Source organism: Filicampus tigris, chromosome 6 (assembly GCF_054856515.1).
Source record: "Filicampus tigris isolate MCC_2025a chromosome 6, RoL_Ftig_1.0, whole genome shotgun sequence".
Classification (NCBI taxonomy): domain Eukaryota; kingdom Metazoa; phylum Chordata; class Actinopteri; order Syngnathiformes; family Syngnathidae; genus Filicampus; species Filicampus tigris.
Genome location: NC_141222.1, coordinates 8,589,020 through 8,610,244, shown reverse-complemented (window position 1 = coordinate 8,610,244; position 21,225 = coordinate 8,589,020). Strand labels below are relative to the sequence as shown.

The window sequence follows — 21,225 nt, the reverse complement described above, 5'->3', positions numbered from 1 at the left end:
CCAATCGCAGAGCACACAAAGACAAACATCCGCACTCACAATCACACCTAGGGGCAATATGGATTCTATCATCATCATGAAAAAGTTATATACTTTTCAATTTTTAGTTACATTATTGAATTATTTTTGAATTTGTGTTTTTTATTTTATTGAATATAAAGAATGGCATAATTGTGGTTGTCTAAGGAAGATCTGAACTTTTATTCATATTATTCAGTTGATCATTTTATTTGAATATAAGATGTGTCGGGATAGGAGGCTTGTGGTCAATGAGAGAAATATTCAGGCCCACCCTGATTTTTCCAGGCCCACTCATTAGCCACGTTCTGGCTGCGCCTCTGATGGCTTTCTAGTTCTGGAATCAGAAATCAATGATAATGGTTTTGTTCAAGTTACTGTAAAAAGGGTAATAAAAAGTTCTTGCAAAATAAAATATATTTATTACACATGACAATTTGACATTTTTAGCATGGATCACAGAAGGCGACACACATGATTTGCTTTCGCGGGCCACATAAAATGATGTGGTGGGCCAGATCTGGCCCCCAGGCCTTGAGTTTGATAACAGGGATTTAGAGTGTTCAATTAATCTTGCATGCTTGTTTTTTGGAATGTGGGAGGAAACCGGAGAGAACCCACACAGGCGCGGAGAGAACATGCAAATTCCACACAGGACACCTTGGCGCCGCCCCCGTAATATAAGAAATACTGTATACTATACAGTATTATAGTATACTATACAGTGTATAGTAATATATTTACAAATTAGTAATGTTTATGAATTAAGGGTTGGTTCAGCAACAGGTGGATTTTTTTCTGAAACATAATGGCTATAAATTACCATTGTGCACGATAGAATCCATATTGCAAACACTTTTATAGGTCAAACTTACAAACAAAATAAAAATATCTCAAAAACCTGATGTGCTAGAAAAAGTAAAGACATTTTTTTAAATCAGCGTTTAGGGATGCATAAAGCTATAATTTGCTGATGAGCAGTGTAATGTACCAGTAGACTGTATTAACATTGTAACTCATTCTCGCTCTAGTTTGCTTTAGACACAGGATGTCCTCACGTGGCTCTGTAGAGTAACACTGCCCGAAATATAGCACAATGCACGCTCATGGCCAATGCGATTAATCCCTTCCAAACACAAAGTTAAAATGGATTATTCATGAGTAACAAGTAAATGTCTTCAAAATCTGCAGTAAGTTCATGTATTTTCTTTATTGCTTCCATGCATGACCCGATAAGGTTTCAAGCATCTTCCCTCTGCATTAGAGTGGACTGTGACACAAATCTCCTTTTATTATGAGAGCAAAAGCTGTATGCACTCAGTTGTACTGTTAAAAATAGTTTGGCTGTAGCTCTCACACAAGTGGAAAACGTGCAGCAAAGTGACAATATTCTCAATGTTCGGTGGGAGTGGCCAAACATACTGTACTGCACAGTATAAGCTGCTTCTCAGGATGCTAAATGGAGCTCTTCTACTGCACATTGGCTGTATAAAACATCCGACAAACAACAGTTCGATAAGATTCTGAACACAGGAATTAGAAGCAGAAGAAAAAAAATTCTGTATGAATGCCTTGAGCATTTCTAAAGAGTTGCCTTTGGAGAAATATAAATTGTAAAAGATTGATAATGGATGGATGGATGGATGAACTCAGTTCAATTTGGCCCCCATTATGTCAGAAATGCAGTTGCGGTACATTAGCAATCTCTTCTGCCTACTTATTGCCATATGCTATAAGTCACACAGACAGACTTGATACTTTTCCAGGGCCAACAACCCCATTGCATAAGTCAATGGTATGAAAGCAGAAGCAGTGATAAATGCTCATCAAAAGAAAAGAAAAAAGGAAACACGTTTTGGGGCGTGGCACAGACGCTTTGTGATTTTGAAAATTAGGACACCTTAAATAGATTTAGAGTATTGTTGTCAAACCGAAGGACCGGGGGCCTCAACCGGCCCACCATATCACGTTGTGTGGGTCCCTAAAGCAAAAAAGTCAACTCTAGCAGAAAAGCTGTGTCAAAATGGCAATTTCTCTTCACAATTAACAGCTATTACGAGCATTTTACCCCCACCAAATTCCTTGTTAACATCAATTAAACAGTAGTTGTTCTGTATGAGGTGTGTCAGAAAATATATTTCAAACCCTAACTCTTTAAGTTTCCCCTTCAGTATTGGCCAAATTATCAACCAGCAGGCAGGACAACTCATTGTTGCTTCTCAATGAAAATGCACCTGCTCTGAACATCTGACAGTACCTGGCCAAGAAGCACACCGCTGAGCTGGAGCAACGTTCCTACTCATCCAATCTGCTGCCACATGATTTTTATTCTCTTTTCAAAACTCAAACCCAAAACTCTGGCACACCTTGTACCCATCCATCAATCCATGCAAGCTGCTTATCCTCACAAGTGTCGTGGGCGTGCTGGAGCCTATCCAGGCCGTCTTGGGGTTCACCCTGAACTTGTTGCCAGCATCGCAGGACACACCTACACAGTTAAATATTTCCATGACTTCTGATTTCAAATTCAGCTTGCTAACAATAGACATTAGGCCTGTATAGCAATCAATTTCTGAGACAGTTGTGTAGGCTATATACGGTTTTCGTAGTCATAACCGCCCTGTAAGTGAAACCATAACTGCATGTGACTGGGCTGTGACAAATGTGAGTTTGGCACCCCATTTTGGAGGGTGTTCATGTGTTGAATATATTATGCATGGCTTATCATTTTATCCTTCTTATTATCAAAGTGATTCGCTGTTTGACATTTCATTGCTTTCAATTCACAAGCACGAGAAAGGTCAGCGGAGCACAAACTGAACATTGACTCGAAGTGTATGCCCCCCCCCCACACACACACAACTCCATCACCCCCAACACACACACACACACACACACACACACACGCACGCACACTTCCTTTTCCTTTTTACCCTCCGCGGAGCTCCAGTACGGTGATTTTCGCGGACCACATATGTCGAGGTGTTTCAAGTGGGGAGGTGCGTGCGCGCCCTCAGAAGACGGATCTCCAAAACACAGCAATTAGACCACTTTGCGATTTATCCAAGGAGAAAAGGATCTAAGTTTAAGGTGAGCACTGACAGTTTCGTAACCGAACGTAAGACGAACGAAAGTACGCGTTGTGACATATTTTGGCGAACATGCTGTAAAATACAAGAAATGACAGAACTTAAGTTTGTGTGCCTGTGATTGCGAGGCGCATTGCTGCCGCAAATAACTGGAGCGGTTCGAAAGTTGTACGAACGTACCAAGAAGGACTTTTTTTTTCTTAACTCATCTTCTTTTAAAAAAATTATTTTAAATTTATTATTTTTTAACAGTGTCTATACATCTCAAGTTTTATTTACAGGATAAGGATGAGAATCAACGCCGTTCTACTGCTCTCTACACTCTGTCTTACAAGTAAGATGGTTTACATTCTATATTTTCTCCACCAGATATATGAGAATTTTAGTTTTTGCTCGTGTTGCTGTACATGGTATTCGCACGCACAATTGCATGCGCAGTGCGTCAATGTGGTTGTTTTAATCCAGGGGTCCGGTCCTCGAGAGCCCCTATCCATCTTGTTTTAGATGTTTCCCTCCTCCAACACACCTATTCAAATGATCCAGGTCGTTCTCGGGCTCTTTCTTATTTCTTCTTCTCTGCATGGGTTATTTTCAGATGAGATGTTTGGAGTTGGCAAACAACAATAGAAGCAATTCTGTCAAAGAAACACTTATGCAGTCATCCAGCATAAATGTCCTCCATTGTGTATTATTTAATACAGGGACCATATTACGCAGAGATCACTTTCCCTCCAAAACTATATCTAACGAGAGCAATACAGGAACAAAAGCAAGAATAGCAATGCTCAACTTTGAATGACACTGTCAAAGATGTGTAGGCCTACATGTAATTACCAGAACAGTATGCTGGAATAATAATAATAATAATAATAATAATAATAATAATAATAATAATAATAATAATAATAATAATAAATGGATATGATTATTACTGCGGTTGTAATCTGAAGTACTTTACAACTGCACGGCATCATACTGAGAGACATTTACAGTAGAATAGTTACAGTATTTGTTCGTTTCCTTCTTCAGCAACATCAGCATGAACCACTATTAGAAATAACGCCCAGCACTGCAATATTGTCTTTGATGAGGAAGAGTTTGGGCTGCAGTGTTTATATTAAATCTTGTTGGATGTTGCAGGTAAACTAATGAAAAGTCCAGTGAGTGTGTACATAAATGCTGTGCGGTATTTCCTCAATTTCCTCTGTTTTCTCAGTAGCCAACTGCATTGACCTGGTTGTATGTGGTGTCCATTAACTTAAAATATCTCTACCTAGAGGCAGATGGGCGCACTTAATAATTTACCAATGGCTCTTTCAACCATAATCAAGGAAGCAGAAATCCGATCTGACGAAAGGACGACCGACTTGGTTTATTTTCACATTTTTTTACCTAAATAAGTTATTTTGGTTGAAACCACATAAATTGACATCTACTCCAGAGCAATTCATCTGACAAAGATGTTGTATGACAGAAAACAGAGTAACGTATTGTACTCAAGATAGAGATACCCTCAAGTCAGGGTCTCAATTATTTAAATGATGGAATCCATGTTTGTGTCTTTCAGCATGTTGTTTTGGATGTGTAGTGGCACAGTGGACGAACCCACAAGTACAAAACTTGTCATTTTAAGGCAGACAATTTCAAAACATTTACAATGAACACATCGGATGCATTTCATCATATAAACTACCTTTATTTGAGTTTTAAGGGCAACAGTTAATATCGGGATGCATTTACACAGAGCTGGGCATTTTACTAAAAATTTGCATCCCGTTTATCGCCTTCCGGCTACAGCCAGGGTACCCTTCCGCCGTCCGTTTTGTTGGCTGGACCAAATATTAATCACCTACTGTAACGGCCGGTTCGACTATAATTAGAAGGGCTTCCGTTAGTATTTCGGACTGCCAACTTCGTCAAACTACCACTAGCACAATCCCCCTCCGCTGGGCGATATTTGAAACGAAACAGTCACCGCGGCATGGAAGCCTCACAGTGGCTGGACTAAATGTGTCTCCTTTTAGCACCTTCTAAACTTTTTTGACCTTTTTGTGCCTTTCATGACCTCGGAAGCCTTGCCGCATTTAAAGGAGACGCATTTAGTCCGGCCGCGGTGAGGCTTCCATGCCACGGTGATTCTTTCGTTTCAAATATCGTCCAGCGTCTATTGTTTACCGCCTACAAAATGGCCATCTGTCAAAGGCAGATAGGTGGACCAGTTGGTCACATAGGCGGATGCCCATCTCTGTATTCACACTGCATGACACATTTTGCATAGGCAAAAGTTGAGCTCCTGCTTTAGAATCTCTCGGGTTGGGCTCTTCCTTTGTGGGGATTGAATGTTAATTAAAAAAAAAAAAAAAGCAATGTTTTATTTGAACCACAACTATAGTTTATTGTTTGTCAGTCATAACATTGGGTGGGCATTTCTTACATTAAGAGCTGGTCATTCCATCTATGTGACAGACCAGTCCGCCTATCCGCCTATGACGGATGCCCATTTTGTAGGCAATAAATGATAGATGGGAAACTTTAAAAAAAATGGTCGGACTAAGCATAGTTGGAAGCCAATTTTTTCCGTCTATGTAATTGTCTATCGTCCAATGAGTCTAATGATATCCATCAGTTTGATGCAATGCACTCTTACACCACTCAGACTTACCCATGACCTTGAAGATGATAAGCGGGAATAAAAAGGGAAAAAAACCGAATGAATGACTATGAAATGTGTTGTTCCTCTGTGGTGTGGCTCTCCAGGCAGCAGGGCAGAGAGCGCAGAGGAGCGACTGGTCAATTTTTTGTTAGGTCCTGAACGCTACAACAAACTAATCAGACCGGCTGTCAATAAGAGCCAGCAGGTCACCATCTCTATTCGGGTGTCACTGTCTCAGCTCATCAGTGTGGTGAGTATTTTCATCAACATTATCATTGTCTTACTCATGTTGGTTTTAACATAAACTTTTCAAGGGTGAGAGGCCAGTGGTTAAGCATCATTTGATACATTTTACTACAGGCCAGCGTACAGAATAACTGGATTGCTAAAGAGTCAAATGAGTTTATGAACTTTATTTTATTATCTTCTGATATGGTAGCTGTTTTATAGCCCGAGAAGAGTGGAAGCCATCAAAATGTTTTGTTATTTTAACCCAGGATTTTTAACCTGGGCCTTTAGTGAGGACTAATTTGACCTAATCCACACCTTAATACCACTACTATCACGTTGCAAAATTACAAAACAAGATATGTAGAAAAATACAATCCAACAATGTGTGGCATTACAGAAAGAGAGAGAGAGAGAGAAAGAGAGGCATTTCAAAGACCACACGTAAAGTAGATCTCTTCCCTGTTTCTATATTTTGGTTGGTTCATACAAAACAGACAATCAATTGTCTGTTATATATGAACCAACCAAAATATAGATAACAAGGAAGACAAAATGAACTTAATACAACTACTCTTCTCTGTTTCACCAGATGGCAAAAAATGTGCTCCGTATAGTTTAGCCACAACAAACATCCACATTTGAAAATTCTGCTTCTGGTCTATAAATAAAATCACTAAATGGTTTGGTCCCTGAATAAAGAAATGCCCATTGACTATAAATCCAATATCACTTGAAGATCTGCAGACTTTAATCAATTAGTCAATTAGTGGACCCCAGAGTTCAAAGTAAACATGGTGAAGCGGCATTTAGCTGTTATGCTGCATGCAAATGGAATAAGATGCCGACAGATATAAAGTCAGCTCTGAGTTGGAATGCTTTTAAATCCAGGTTAAAAATGTTGCTTTTTTCCCCCCATACCTTTGATTTAGGTCTTTTAAACATTTTAAAATCAATTTCACAGTACGGGGTTTTAGTGATTTTAAAAACCTACTTTTATTTCTATACTTCACTTTTAAATGTTTTTGACTTCTATCAATGTGTTTAAATGTTGACAATGTACGTTCTTTTTGGTAAGATACTTTTGTTTTCTCTGCTTTGCTTCTGAATGTCGTTAGCTGTTAGCTGAAATTAAACTATGCAAATAAAACTGCCTTGCTGTGCCTTACCATGGGCTGGTGTTGAATAGAGCTAAGACCAAGGAGATGGTAGTGGATTTTGGTAGCCAGAGATCCCAGCATCTCACGGTCGAAATAGGGGGTGAGAATATTGAATATAAAATAACAACTACATATCACTGAGAAGGTGGTAATGTGGGATAGTTGTTCTCTTGCAGAATGAGCGAGAGCAAATAATGACGACCAACTTGTGGCTGTCTCAGGTAAATGATGCTCACTATTTCATCATATAAAATGGATGTCATTTTATTTGGTTAACCAACACATCTTTCCACAGGAGTGGAATGATTATAGGCTGAGATGGGACCCAGAGAAGTACGAAGGCATTAAAAAACTTCGAATCCCCTCCAAACTCCTCTGGCTTCCTGACATTGTGCTGTACAACAAGTGAGTGCAAGGAGCTTATATTTTCATTTTTGTTTTCAAGTTGAACATAGGACAGAATGGTGGCCTCATCGCTAACGCCTTCGCCCCACATTTCCATGGTTCAGGCTTCACTTATCCGTTTTGGCCTTATGTGTGAAGTTTGCATGTTCTCTCTGAGCTAGCATAGGTTTTCTCCGGGCACTGCTGCTTCCTCCCTCGTTCCAAAATCATGTTAGGTTCACTGAAGACTCAAAATGCTCATAGGTGTGAATGGCTGTTTGCCTATATGTTCCCTGTGATGCGTATTCCAACTCTCGCCGAGTGTCAGCTGGGATAGGCTTCAGCTAACCTTAATGAGGACAAACAGTATAGTAAATGGTTGATCGTTACCTATTACAAAAAAAAAAATTCAAGTAGTCAAGTGCCAAAGAAGAACCCATTACATTTTGGTAGAGAATTGTTTTGTTACGCAACTTTTATGGGATACGCATAACGTCATAACCATCTACAGTACACCAATCTGCAAATATATCATAAACCAGGGGTGATTCTAGGGTCAGCGGTTTAGGGGTGCTGAGCTCCCGGCCAGGCAAGATGAATGTAACCATTTTGTACATTTTAATGCAATTCGATTCCCAAATTTATGAAAGAGAAGCGTAATCCATTTTGGTCACGGACATCCAATCAGTTATCTTGTTACTAGCATCTTGGCTTTTATATTAACACACACACACAGGACAAACAGCTAGCTTCTGCAGTTCCAATTCAAACAGAGGACAGTGGTGCTGTCTCTAACCACCTGAAACATTTCCTAGCTAGAAAACGCTGACTCCTACCCAACAACATAAAGAGTGAGCTACAATTAAATTCCACAACAATGAGGACTGGTAATGATAGACTGTTGGTAAGGTACTGAGGTAGAAGGTAAGAAATGTTCTACATATCCTAAGATAGAGATTTGCTACATGTACTTACACCATGACTGTACCCTCTGTATGCTCGGAGCCCGATGGGAGTGATTGGGTGGAAAAAACATTTTAGAGGTGGGGGTTGCTATTATTTTGTTGTTAATACTTTGTTTCAACAAAGTACCTTATTTTAGCACACTTTGTTAGCTTGTTTGAAAAGACATACGTGAAGAAAAATAACCAAATAATCTTTAATCACATAATGAAATTTTAGTGGTGCTGAGATTCAGTTTCGGGGAGTTTGAGCATCCCCAAAACTGTGTAAGAAATGCGCATGTCATAAACACTCAACAATCAACTGAATTTGTGTTTGTTAATTGATTATATTTTTTGTCCTACCTCTGTGTGACTGATCCGTACTTTCTACTCCTCAACATGTGGTCACAGTGCTGATGGTGTGTATGAAGTGTCCTTCTATTGCAACACTGTGGTCTCCAACACGGGGGACATCGTTTGGCTCCCCCCGGCCATCTACAAATCAGCCTGCGCCATTGAGGTGCAGAACTTCCCCTTCGACCAACAGAACTGCACTCTCAAGTTCCGCTCCTGGACGTACGATCACACAGAAGTTGACCTGATTCTCACAAGTGACTTTGCTAGCCGTGACGACTTCACACCCAGTGGAGAGTGGGATATCGTCTCGCTCCCGGGACGGAAAAATGAGGACCCGAATGACATCACTTACCTCGATATCACCTATGATTTTGTTATCAAGAGGAAGCCGTTGTTTTATACCATTAATATGATCATCCCCTGTGTGCTGATCACCTCTCTGGCTATTCTGGTGTTTTACCTGCCATCGGATTGTGGCGAGAAGATGACGTTGTGTATCTCAGTGCTGCTGGCACTCACTGTGTTCCTGTTACTTATTTCAAAGATTGTACCACCCACCTCCCTGGCAGTACCACTCATTGGTGAGTTCTATCTATTTTTGTTCAAATGAGCACAATTAGGGATGTCGAGCCATCATCATTCGGAATTATACTGGATTCATGAAACAACATCCATCCATCCATAATCCTAACCGCTTATCTTCACAAGGGTCACAGGCCCTATTCCAGCTGTCTTTGGGCAGTAGGCGGTGTACACCCTAAACTGGTTGCCAGCCAACACAGACAAACAAACATTTGCACTCACAGTCACACCTAGGGGCAAATTAGAGTGTGCAATTAAACTACCTCATGAAACAATAATCAAGATAACAGGACTCAGCTGGTCAAAACAGGCACCTGCCGGTAACAACATTTTCATTTTCATGCCGAGATTGGTCAAAGCAAAAGTTTGGTAGGCACACTCCGGAGGCTGTACTACGGTCACGCACAGGGGTGGGCAATTCCGGTCCTTGAGATCCTGTGATGTTTTATATGTCTCCCTGCTTAAACACACCTGATTCAAATGATCAGCTCGTCAGCAAGCTGTGTAGAAGCCGGATAAAGATCCTGAACATTTGAATGAGGTGTGTTGAAGCAGGGAGACATATAAAACATCCAGAATACCGGCCCTCGAGGACCGGATTTTCCCACCCCTGGTCTACAGCCTCTCGAAGACAAAAACATCACAATGTACGCTTTGAGTCATTTCACAGCTGCTGACAGCAAGTGATGCCTGTCACGGGTCGACTCGTGCTGATTCGTGCTGACGTAGACAGGGTGCGTGGGGCACTCCTACCCAAATATGCTTACTGACTGCCCAGCGACTGTATCGACTACTACATTTGAATGGCATCCGATTTGATTTAGTTTAAGTGAATGCAAAAACACACATACATTCAAAGTAGCCTGTAGATGAGTCATGCATGTCACTGGCGATGACTTCCAGATCCACAACGTAAATAATATTTTCCAAATAGATGATCTATGGAATTCTCGTGTCTCATGAAAATCCCACCATCCAGAAATTGGGGCCACCCCCAGACTTGACCGAATCAAGCCTCTGTGATTGCGTCCATATTTACTGGTGAAGCATGGTGGGTGTGTTAGAAGCCTGGATGGGATAATTGTTGCGTTTTGAAAGTGCACAAGAATCGTGCATTAGATCATAAGGTCAATTGACTTAAGTGCCAACGGGACAATATGCCCCTCAATGGGCATAGTCGAAGCACGTGATTTTGAATCTGATTCAGAATGCAATTCTCATTAAATTATAGATCTGGGTTCATTGATTACATGTTATTTTGTTCTCAATGAATGTGACTGCACTATGTAATTAGTAAAACATTTCAAATGGTAGTATTCATTCATTGGGATTTGCAATGTGTGTAAGTGTACCCTTCATTTTTGTAGCATTGTACAACAATTCCATTTAAAGTAGATATTCAATGTAACAGTGAATCGATTAAGACGTCATCAAGTATTTAAAAGTCAGTGGTCTCACAGGAATTCAGGTTATAAAATACGTACACTACAACTTGGCTGCTTGAAAATGAAAGGGACCACTAATGCAGAGCTAGTTCCAATGTAGAGACTTCATTCATTTGTTCTCAACGAATGACTTTTAAAGTGAAATAGGGAAAAAAAAACGAGATCTTTCAAACTGTTTTGTGAATTATTAGTAAATATAATTTGTTGGTTACAACTTTTTCTCCCTTTTCTCCTTAGGCAAATACCTGATGTTCACCATGGTGCTAGTCACGTTCTCCATTGTGACCACCGTGTGCGTTCTGAACGTCCATCACCGCTCCCCATCCACTCACCATATGCCTGAATGGGTGAACCGCCTCTTCTTAGTACAACTTCCCACTTTTCTTCTCATGAAGCGACCAGGCGCAAATAATGCCCGTGACAAGCTCAGGCGGAAGTATGGTGACCGGAACACCGCCAGAAAAAGTCCTTCTCAGACTGCAACTGATAAACATCGGTTGTCAAATATAAAACTTGGTGGGATTCAAACGAATTCTGACTCATTCTATGTGAATGCAGACTGGGCCCACAAGTATTGTTGGAGGGTCGGAGACATCCCAGATGCAGGTGGTGGATGTTCAGACATCCCGAGGCCTTTGCGCTCTCAATGGGATGCAGACCTTGAGGAGGCGGTGGAAGGTGTGAAATACATCGCTGAGCACATGAAGACAGAAGATGATGATGAAGGGGTAAGGAAATAAATCCATCCATCCATTATCCAATCCGCTTATCCTCACAACGGTCGCGGGCGTGCTGGAGCCTATCCCAGCTGTCTTTGGGCAGTAGGCGGGGTACACCCTGAACTGGTTGCCAACCAATAGCCATGATTGGTCGTTATCTGAGTCCTGAGCATCTGTGATGTCATATTTAGTGACAAAATGGGTGTCCCCAGAGATGACTAAAAACAGGTGGATTTTGCTGCTTAACTCATGTTCCACAAATGCAATATTAATCAGAATGCCTTGTTTCAACTAGTTGGCCTGCATAGAACATATTCTTGAAAAATATATGTTTGGGTTGACTTCCACTTTAAGCAAATGCAAGAATGTGCCCCTTAGACTCTAAGACTCGAGGACCGGGGTGAAAGGCGGGCTCCAAGTGTCCATCCACAGCGGCCAACCTCACATCATTTGCATGTTGTTGCAGTTCCTTTAAAATGTACTTTGTGTGCGCCAATCTCCTGCATCTACATGCCAGGAAGATTGCGCGGCTCTCTGCGCAAATGAGGAGGGCCGCTTTGATTGGCCCGGAGTCGGCTGTGTTCCCTCCCACAACGGTACAAACGGTCCGACCACTCTCTACCTAAAGAAGAAAACTCCACCTATCAGACTGCACTTTACGCTCAAGTTGTGCTCGGCCGAAAATAGGGCCCATTGTTCACCGACTCCCGAGCTTTTTCCGTCATGATCTCAAGAAGTTAAAGTTCACACTCTCAATTCCAGGCTTTGTGCTTTCCTCTTCTATTTATGCGTATGAACCCGCTTTTCACTAGCTTGTGCCTGCATACGGCTACCTTTTTTAAACAATTCTCTAACTTTTCGTGTCAGTTGGAACATTTAAAGTCCCTTCATTCAGTTGTTTTCTATTTTGACTTCGTAAGGAGTAGACAGTACAGATATCTGTTTTCTAATGTAGGGGAAAAGATTAAAAACTTGTTGGCAAATAAAGTGTAAAGTACAGATACCTGAAAACCAGTACAGTGTTGAAGAATTTGTACTTTGTTATTTGCCACCACGGATGTTTAATAAATTCTAAATGATCTGTGCTGGCATTCCTAATTGGAATCAAAATCATGAGGGCATGGATACACACTGACTGTTGATGAAGACCAAGGGCCCTGTTTTTGTGGCCAGTGCAAGTCTCACGCAAAGGGCAGTCTTACTGTGCACATGGGTGGAGTTTCCTTTCTATTGGTATTTTCGTAGATGCGTGCAGTTAGAAATGTCCATCTAATGGAAGCGGCTCCTCTCGTTTACTTTTAAAGTCAGTGCTCTACAGGGGCGTCTTTGAAAAAGATCGAAGCGTGCAAAGTATGTTGACAGGGAACTGCAAACAGACCTCCACGAGTGGATGATGTCTAGTTGGCCATGATGAGCACAGATCAATGCTGTGAAGTTGACATTTGAACACCACCTTCAAACCCAATCGTTCGTGTCCATCTACCCACACCCCCACATAGGTGTGCCATGGCTTAGGAAGCTGATTTTTGAAAATTTGTTAAAGATACTACTACTATTACTACTACTACTACTACTACTACTACTGCTACTACTACTAGCAATATTAATAATAATGCATTCGATGAAATTATTTCGAAAATAATTGAGAGCGTTCTTTTCACGCTTTTGTCATGACATCCACCACACACGTCCATGGATCTCAGAATCTGCCTGACTGCACCTCGATCAAATTCACCAAAATCTTGTTAAAGCACCTGCACCACAACTTAGACCTGCTTTTAGCCAGTCTAAATATTAGTTTACTTTCTGCCACCAAATTTTTAGGTGAGCCAGAAGTGTCTAAATGAAAACATCCTCCATCCAGCATGGTGCAGCACAGTCCGCCAAATTCCCAAACACGCTAAAGGAGGCTGGCACTTGCACGAAAATAAAGATCCACCTGCTTTTATGCCAGAGTGCACATGCGCAGTCAACGAAAGCCCTAAATGCGAAACTTTAGATTCTAAAACTTTCACAAAGCTCCCTTGCTTAATAAATATTACAGAATCTTAATTGCGCGTTAGTTTAGTGGATCATACGCATTTGGTGTGCTGGTGCAGTCACAATCCCAGCAGCCATTAATAATACACAAGCCTTTCCACTCGTTTCAGCTTCAACACCCTAAAACACCCAAAACATTGGGTTATTGTCTGTGTTATCTTTCAGATAATAGAGGACTGGAAGTACGTAGCCATGGTGATAGACCGTTTGTTTTTGTGGATCTTCATCCTGGTTTGTGTGGTAGGAACACTGGGGCTCTTCATGCAGCCACTGTTCCAAAGCTACAACACACCAACTGCTGATGATGCTGAGTGAGTCATGAACACATCCTGGAACACAATCAAATTCTGAACGCCAAACTCCATACCGCAAAGACTTTAAAGTTCCCTGTTATAGTTGTTTTAGATGTTTGTTGGACATTTATGAAACATACATACATGTCTTTAAATGCATGAGAAGAGCTCAAAGAAAACATCTTGACTAGAAAGCACTCAAATAGAACAAACCACCAGGGATGGATCCCTGATTCTACATGCAGCAATTCCCTTAATCCTGTTAACACAGATGGAAAAACCAATTACAGCCCATTCAGGAAAATGTATTTTTACCTTGCGTATGATTTATACATGGTTTATGTATTGGTTGAAGTTAGGTACTTTAGCTAGTTGGTCATAAACTTTATAGAGGGATCTTGCATGTCCCAAAGAAGCATCTGTACATTTGGATGCAGATCGAGATAAGTGTGCAGATCGATTAATCCGGTAGGTCCACAAACAACTTGCTTAAGTGGCAAAAAAGAATGAAACACTTCATTCAGGCTCGGGTGGAACCCTACTGCAGGATCCCGGGACAAAGCACCTGCAGGAACTTTAAATGTCTGGAGTGTCTTGTGCTTTGCATAAGATGTCTTCAATAACTACTAAAGATGATAATACCCAACAATATGTTCAAGATTAGTTCGTGTTTATATCTTTTGTGTGAAGACACCAGCCATAACAACATTTTCGGAAGTGTGGGTCAAAAGTCAGTCCGTCAGTCATCATACGGTCATTATTTCAGTCCATACGTCCGGCGGCAATGACAGCCAACCGGTGTCAAGAACATACTTACTACGTCACACAGAGGTGCACCACAAGTGGACATGAGTTTAAAAAAACAAAATAGACTGCAATGACCTTATTCCATATTGTTGAAACAAAAAGCATTGTACATAATTGAAAAATCAAACATAAGGTATGAAAATAATACAACATAAAACAATGAAAATCAAACAGGTTTGAGACAATAAAAAGAGTAAAAACACTCAAATAAGTGCACAGTGTCATGCCGAATTGAAAACCAAAGAATAAAAAAGGGTTTTAGTTGTAAAAATAAACAGTATTGTTTGGCATTGGCATGGGTCTCTAGTCATTGTTATTGTAGTTCAATATTTTTAACAAATTGACTAACACATTTATGGATTAACTAGACTTTACACCGATCTGATCTGATTGATCGAGATCGGTCAATATTAAACATTTTATGGAAAATCACTGACCGACTGTAATGTCATAAATTGCGTGATGTATCACTGACATCATCGATTGGATCAGCAAAATAATACATTACAGCAAACTGGTTTACTCTGGGGTCATCCTGTGCTGTCATAATACTGTACACATTTGTGGCCTGAAAGCGAATTTGTTTTCATCCTTGTCACGTGTCATGCAAGCGCATCAATAAAGGCATTCTTATTCTTATTCTTAAATCCTTTGCAGAAGTTCGGGAGGCAGAAGTTCGGCCTCCACACCCTTGATCATCCAATCACGAATTAATAGCGCTCATGTAGTTAATTTCTTTTCAGACAGGTAAAAAGTCGGAAAACTGTTTTATTTACGTTAAAAAAAAAAAGAACTAGCTACAGTATGTGTGTTATTTATCTAATTTTAACATCTCATTAATTCAAAACAGCTTTGTGTTGTTTGAACAAACAGAGAAATAGCTCCGTTGCTGACATACGCACACAACTTTCCTATATGAGGAAACGAGATATAATGCTGTCACACCAAACGTAAATTGAGTTATGTAGATAGGGCAGAATCTGTACAGCTACAGCGGAGCCAAACGGCTTTGAGAATGTGCTAATTTTTTCACATACACGACACACACACGGCAGGCAAAACATGGACAAATAATGTAGGACAAAATAATCATTGCGGTCTGTGGGCGCCGGGACTTGTACAACACAACCAGCTTCCAATATGAGCCAAAAAGGAGCAGGTGTAGGCTATGTGGAGTAGCTGGGAAGTAAGTGTATGGATTTCTTTACAGCAGTTGAACCAACAAAGCAATTGTTAGAGAAAAACCCTTGGCCACTTGATTTACTTTAATTACATAATTACATTCATGTCTGACAAAGAGATGATGTAAACATTAAAACTTTGCATGTTGTATTTAATGTTTACTCAGCATTTTTTTTAAAAATAATTTGGGGGATTCAAATGATAATTTCCAGCGGTTCACCTGATGATCTTTCATAACACATTAATTGGGTAATTTAGAAGAAACTAGTTGGGAATCACTGGTTTAAATAGACGTATTGCATTATCTTCTGGTTGATTCGGAGATTCATATTGTTTTTTCTAAACCCGCTGGTTGACCCCCAAAATCCTGATCGCATAAAGCCTAGTATTAACACAAAAAACGTTATGTCCGCTTGAAACATTTTGTGTACTTAAATAGCTAACACTATATAACTGCTGGGAATAGGTTAAGAAAATATTAAAGTCAATACAGTATTTATTTAGTTTTGAGTCTACTATGGCCCTGAATGTCAAAAGCGTCTCAGTGCTCAATACTAATGGATTAGATAAATATGAAATATTTGGATGTTTTTTTAAGCGGCCCATTTTCAAAGCGTTTAAATGGGAAAAGACAACAGTGAAGTACAGTGCTTATAAAGTCTACATACCCCTGTTCAAATGCCAAGTTTTTGTGATGAGAAAAAAATGAGACGAAGACAAATCATTTATTCATGTAACCATAAACTAAAATTTAATAGAACTAAAATCTTTTCGAGAGGGGAAATAAAAATAAATGACTAAAATAATTTTTCCAAACACATTGTGGGAAAATGTTTTAAGGTCCAATGAAACAAAGGTGAGACTTTTTAGCTATAATTCCCAAAGGTATTTTTAGCGCAAAACTTCACCCAAAGAATACCATGCTTTGCCTTGGAGCGAATTATGAACTTTAAAAAATAAAGTCAGGAAAAGCCTACTCGAACAAATCATATTATTTGCAAGCTAATCAGAGGCACTTTAAATGGTGTGTGCCGACTCACATTTAACTTGAGTTCGAATGTTATTGGTTAATTCTGAACACAGCCACATTTCAGTTATAAGAAGGTCATTTGAGTTGTACAAGTTATCGGCAACAGAAAAATCCAGTTTCATGAAGTTTAATGTTGCTAAGCCAGGAACATTAGCAATGTTAGTAATTCCAAATTGATGTTAGTATTTTCGTGGCTTTTAGTGTATAACGTGGTCTTTCGATGCCTTGTCAAGGCAAAATGACTCCAAAAAAGGTTGTTAAGCCATGTTAAAATGCTACATGAAAAGAGGAACAGTGCAGACACAATCTTTTCTTTGAGTTCATCGCCACATTTAGTCAGGTGATCCATTTACAATGTAAAATATTGATTCAACCTACTTCATGGAGCGAGCAGTAGAGCAGAAACAACCTTCAGCCTGAAGGTTCCACACATCCACCCAATTCATGATGGCTGCCCCTTTTTGTGTTCTGTAGAATTGACAATTTCAAGACCTATAATCATACAACTCACCATTAAGTTAGAACTTGCTGACATCTGGGTTATGAGGCTGCAGAAAATGAATAATCTATCCCTGACAAGTGATTGGTGATTAGTAGGGGCATCGCCCAAAGATTTTCAGTGGGGTCTCACTGAGGTGTGGCCATAAGCGCACGCATACATTCATATGCTGGTAACCCCCTCTGTAACCGAGAGGTCATTATCATACCATCCACAGTCAGGCTTTCATGGAATACACGCATTTCCAGAACCTTGCTCAACACACTCATAATATAAAATGCATCAAGTCTAAGTAAAAAGCAACATTTTGATGAGATTAATTTACTAGATAATGGCATTTTATTTGCAGTTTCTTTGCTTTTGTCAATCTCATAGTCTACTATCTTACGCACTGATTCGCTGTGCTAATAGAGTGATCAATTGTCACCGACGGCCGACAACATTTTGCATACTTCGATTGATGGCCCATTCATTCAAATCTAAAAAGCACAATGAAAGAAAAATCTCTTTATTCTTCCCAATTCTAAACAGGGATTTTGGCTTGGGTGTGTTCCTGCTCCTAATATGAGTGTGTTGGGCAAGACTGGTATATGTGTGCATTTTATTTCATGAAACCATGAATGTGAATGGTACGATAAACATTGACTTCTCAGTCATGTTGTTTGCGCGCTATAATGTGAACTGCGTCCACGTGAAAGTAGCAGGAAAGGAAACGATGCCGGGTGGCCTGAGAGTGACCAGGCCACCACGTAGCTCTGTCCCGGTGATTAGCAGTGAGGAACATCCGCTGAAAGCAACTATTAAGAATACAGACATTATCAGGCATGATTTGGATGAACTTTGGAATAATATACAATAAAAATTTGGCCTCAGCTAGGAAGCAATCAGTTCAGTTTAATAGTATTCTTGCTGCTATAGTACAATAATCATACAAATTCTGCGATTCCGACTCACCTTGTTGTGTTTTTCTTTCCATAGGTATGGAGATTTCTAGGATGTGAGAATAAAATTGTCTTTCATTAACCAGAGCTGCCATACTATGCCAGTATCCATACCTGATCCATCACTGTTGGTGGGAAGTAAACATTAAGGTCTAGTGTGCAATGTACCTTCAAGCAGTGGCATCTGATGGAGTTTTCTCCACCAAAGCCATGTACTGTACGTACATACATACATGCTATACTACACATCAGGGGTCACCAACCTTTTTGCAACTCAGAGCTACCTTTTGGGTACTGATTAATGCGAATTAAGGGCTACCATTTTTTTTCTGAAAAGAAATTTGCTCAAATTACTTTTAATTATTTGCCTAAATTACATGTTATCTTTAATGATATTCATATATGTTAAAACACTGATCATTATAATGATTTCTATCAATAATTAGGAAATATCAATATGCAACACTTTTCAAATGGTAACTGCTACATCATTCTGAGGAAATCACAATGTTCCATCACTAGTGAACTATTTTGAGAACAGGTCCATGGGCTACTATTGTGGTCCTTGGGCACCACGTTGTTGACCGTTGCTGCACATACTGTACATACTACAGATGTTTAATTATATGTCATATTTTACAACAATTAAAATGTTGCATCATATTTTCTATCTTGAAGGCTTCAAGGTAGAAACTATGATGGGGAAAGTCTTTTGGCATGCCTTTTGATTTGAGCTCTGCTAACAGGCTTAATGACTCGAACTGTTCTTCTGTTGTACTGTTGTTCTGTTTTAAACGCAATCTAATTGTAGTCTTTCGAAACAGATGTTTACATTCACAATGTAGAGACAAAATGTTAAACTATAGAAGTTTAGTTCAGAAAGCACTTCATTGCTACTATGAAATTAGCAGAGCTGGGCACTTAACCCTTTTTTGCCGTTCCGGCCGCGACCCTCCACCCTTGACCTGGGTACCCTTACGGCCGCGACCCCCACCCTTATTCATAAAAATTATCACCCCCCGCCCTGTTAACCCCCCCACCCCCTACCCCAAAAAAACCCAAAAAAATAAGTGTCCGTGATTGACGCCGCCGTGGGAGAGATGCTAATGGCAGAGGCTTTTTAAGGATCATTAGCTGGCTAATTTACTATTCAAACCCGCTGTGGACACGCTTCAAACACGCTTCAAAATGCGGCACTAGTACTTTACTACTTGCACAACTGTGTGTGCTTACTTCCATTGGGAGGTTCGGGGTTGGTTTTGTCGTATTGTATAATTATTTGGGTCCAACAGCTGGCCAGAAGTCGCAGTCAACAACAAGTTACTTATTTATTTTGCACACTTCCCCTCCTTCACGGCCTTCAAAATAAAACCACTATACACAGCAGGATTGCTATAGAGTATTTCCGGAAGTAGGGAAGACGCCAGAAGAAGTGTATGAACTCCACCTTGATGCGCTAGCGTCATCCTTGAGTGCTGCTCGCAGCTTGAATATACTCGTGGACACAAGTTGTTTTGAAACAGTTGAGTTCCAAGTCGGTCGGCGTCGCTTCAAAAAGACAGCGATAACAATGGATATCGTGCCTGCTACAACTAGGAAGGGACCGAGATGACTCAACGATGCATTTAATTTCATTGCCAAACTAGTGTGCTTTGCAGCAGCTACGAGCTGTGTGCTGCATCCTCTCTCTCCTCCCCGTGTGGGAAACTGTATGTCATCGCAACATGTGACATAATGGACCGATCAGAGCAGCAACAATTCCTGAAGTGTGCGTGGTATGTGTCGCAGACCTGTCGCCAACAGCACAATGCGTCGGTCATGTGAATCAATGCGGCAGTTGTCGCTCGCGCCGTTGCGGGAGTAGAAAGAAGCCTAAAAAGAAGCCTTTCACAGAGTAGGCTGAGATGAAATTTGGCCGCCTCGCGACCACATCAAACGCATGAGGGCCGATTAGTGGGCCGGACTAAAATCCACTTCTGGCATTGCTTAGTCCAGCCATTTTAAAAAACTTTACAGCCCCTACCTCCCGCCCCAAAAATGGACATCCGGCCGGACCAGCCCGGCCCAGGGACGGACTGCCCAGCTCTGGAAATTCGGTTTAACAAACTCAGTCAATTTAATGAGGTGTATGTTTTCTGTGGTACTACTGTTGTGAAAAATGTATGATTTTACAGTTTACTTCATATTCCATCACAAGACTTTGATATACAAGCTTGAAAATAAGCATAAATTGCGAGGTCGGTTGTTGTACAAATTGCACTAAATGTTCTAAAATATACTGTGCAAAATCGTGGCCACGACAACCTTTGTTTTGTACTCAGCCCCTAAGAGTGCATTCATTTTGACATTGTAAACCACTAAATAGTAGGACAGATAGCATAACACAAGAATCACAAAACCAATTAACACAAAACTTTACTTTGTGGCAGTGCACAGAAAATCTGCAGATGCAGGTATTTTGAAGTATGCTGCTTCTTCCAGCAGGTAATGAAAAGGCTGTAATCAATGACAGTATGTTGAATAAAATTCATGTATGTGTTTGGACAATGATGTTTCCTTAATCATTTGTTCATCTGTTTTGTCTAAGAATTAATGAAAACATTCATCCAACCAATGGATGATTTCAATTTCCTGCTTTTCCTGCACATTTTTCATGAAAAGTACACTCCAGAAGTCGCACAAAAATCACGTGTGATATGAACGAATGTTTATGTTTATGGTTGCTCTACTCCGTCAACTAGAGATTTTATTTTGTGATACTGGCAGTGATTCAAAACCGGAGATTCATAACAAAGAAGTTGTTTGAAATGGCTGTCAAATCTTCAACGTGACCCCTTAACACCATCACAACATA

General features: G+C 40.3%; 1 protein-coding gene across 2 annotated transcripts; it reads left to right on the top strand.

Annotated features, from left to right (window-relative positions):
- Positions 1 to 2,960: 2,960 nt before the first annotated feature.
- chrnb5a (cholinergic receptor, nicotinic, beta 5a) lies at positions 2,961 to 20,860 on the top strand. Of its 2 annotated transcripts, XM_086033648.1 has the most exons (9): positions 2,961 to 3,108; positions 3,389 to 3,441; positions 5,865 to 6,010; positions 7,325 to 7,369; positions 7,444 to 7,553; positions 8,888 to 9,414; positions 11,098 to 11,588; positions 13,785 to 13,930; positions 18,409 to 20,860. In XM_086033648.1, the coding sequence occupies exons 2-9, from the start codon at positions 3,396 to 3,398 to the stop codon at positions 18,422 to 18,424; spliced, it is 1,527 nt and encodes a 508-aa protein (XP_085889774.1). In that variant the 5' UTR covers positions 2,961 to 3,108; positions 3,389 to 3,395; the 3' UTR covers positions 18,425 to 20,860. The 2 variants fall into 2 exon arrangements, with proteins under 2 accessions (XP_085889774.1, XP_085889775.1); XM_086033649.1 differs by lacking the exons at positions 2,961 to 3,108; positions 3,389 to 3,441 and having other exon boundaries at positions 5,935 to 6,010; positions 7,311 to 7,369.
- Positions 20,861 to 21,225: the final 365 nt, after the last annotated feature.

What these genes read in the sequence shown, in the direction of transcription:
- chrnb5a (XM_086033648.1), top strand. Translation starts at nt 3,396, where the DNA reads ATGAGAATCAACGCCGTTCTACTGCTCTCTACACTCTGTCTTACAA. An exon ending in TGTCTCAGCTCATCAGTGTG is followed by an intron (nt 6,011 to 7,324) that starts GTGAGTATTTTC and finishes GTTCTCTTGCAG; the next exon opens with AATGAGCGAGAGCAAATAAT. An exon ending in CCTGGCAGTACCACTCATTG is followed by an intron (nt 9,415 to 11,097) that starts GTGAGTTCTATC and finishes TTTTCTCCTTAG; the next exon opens with GCAAATACCTGATGTTCACC.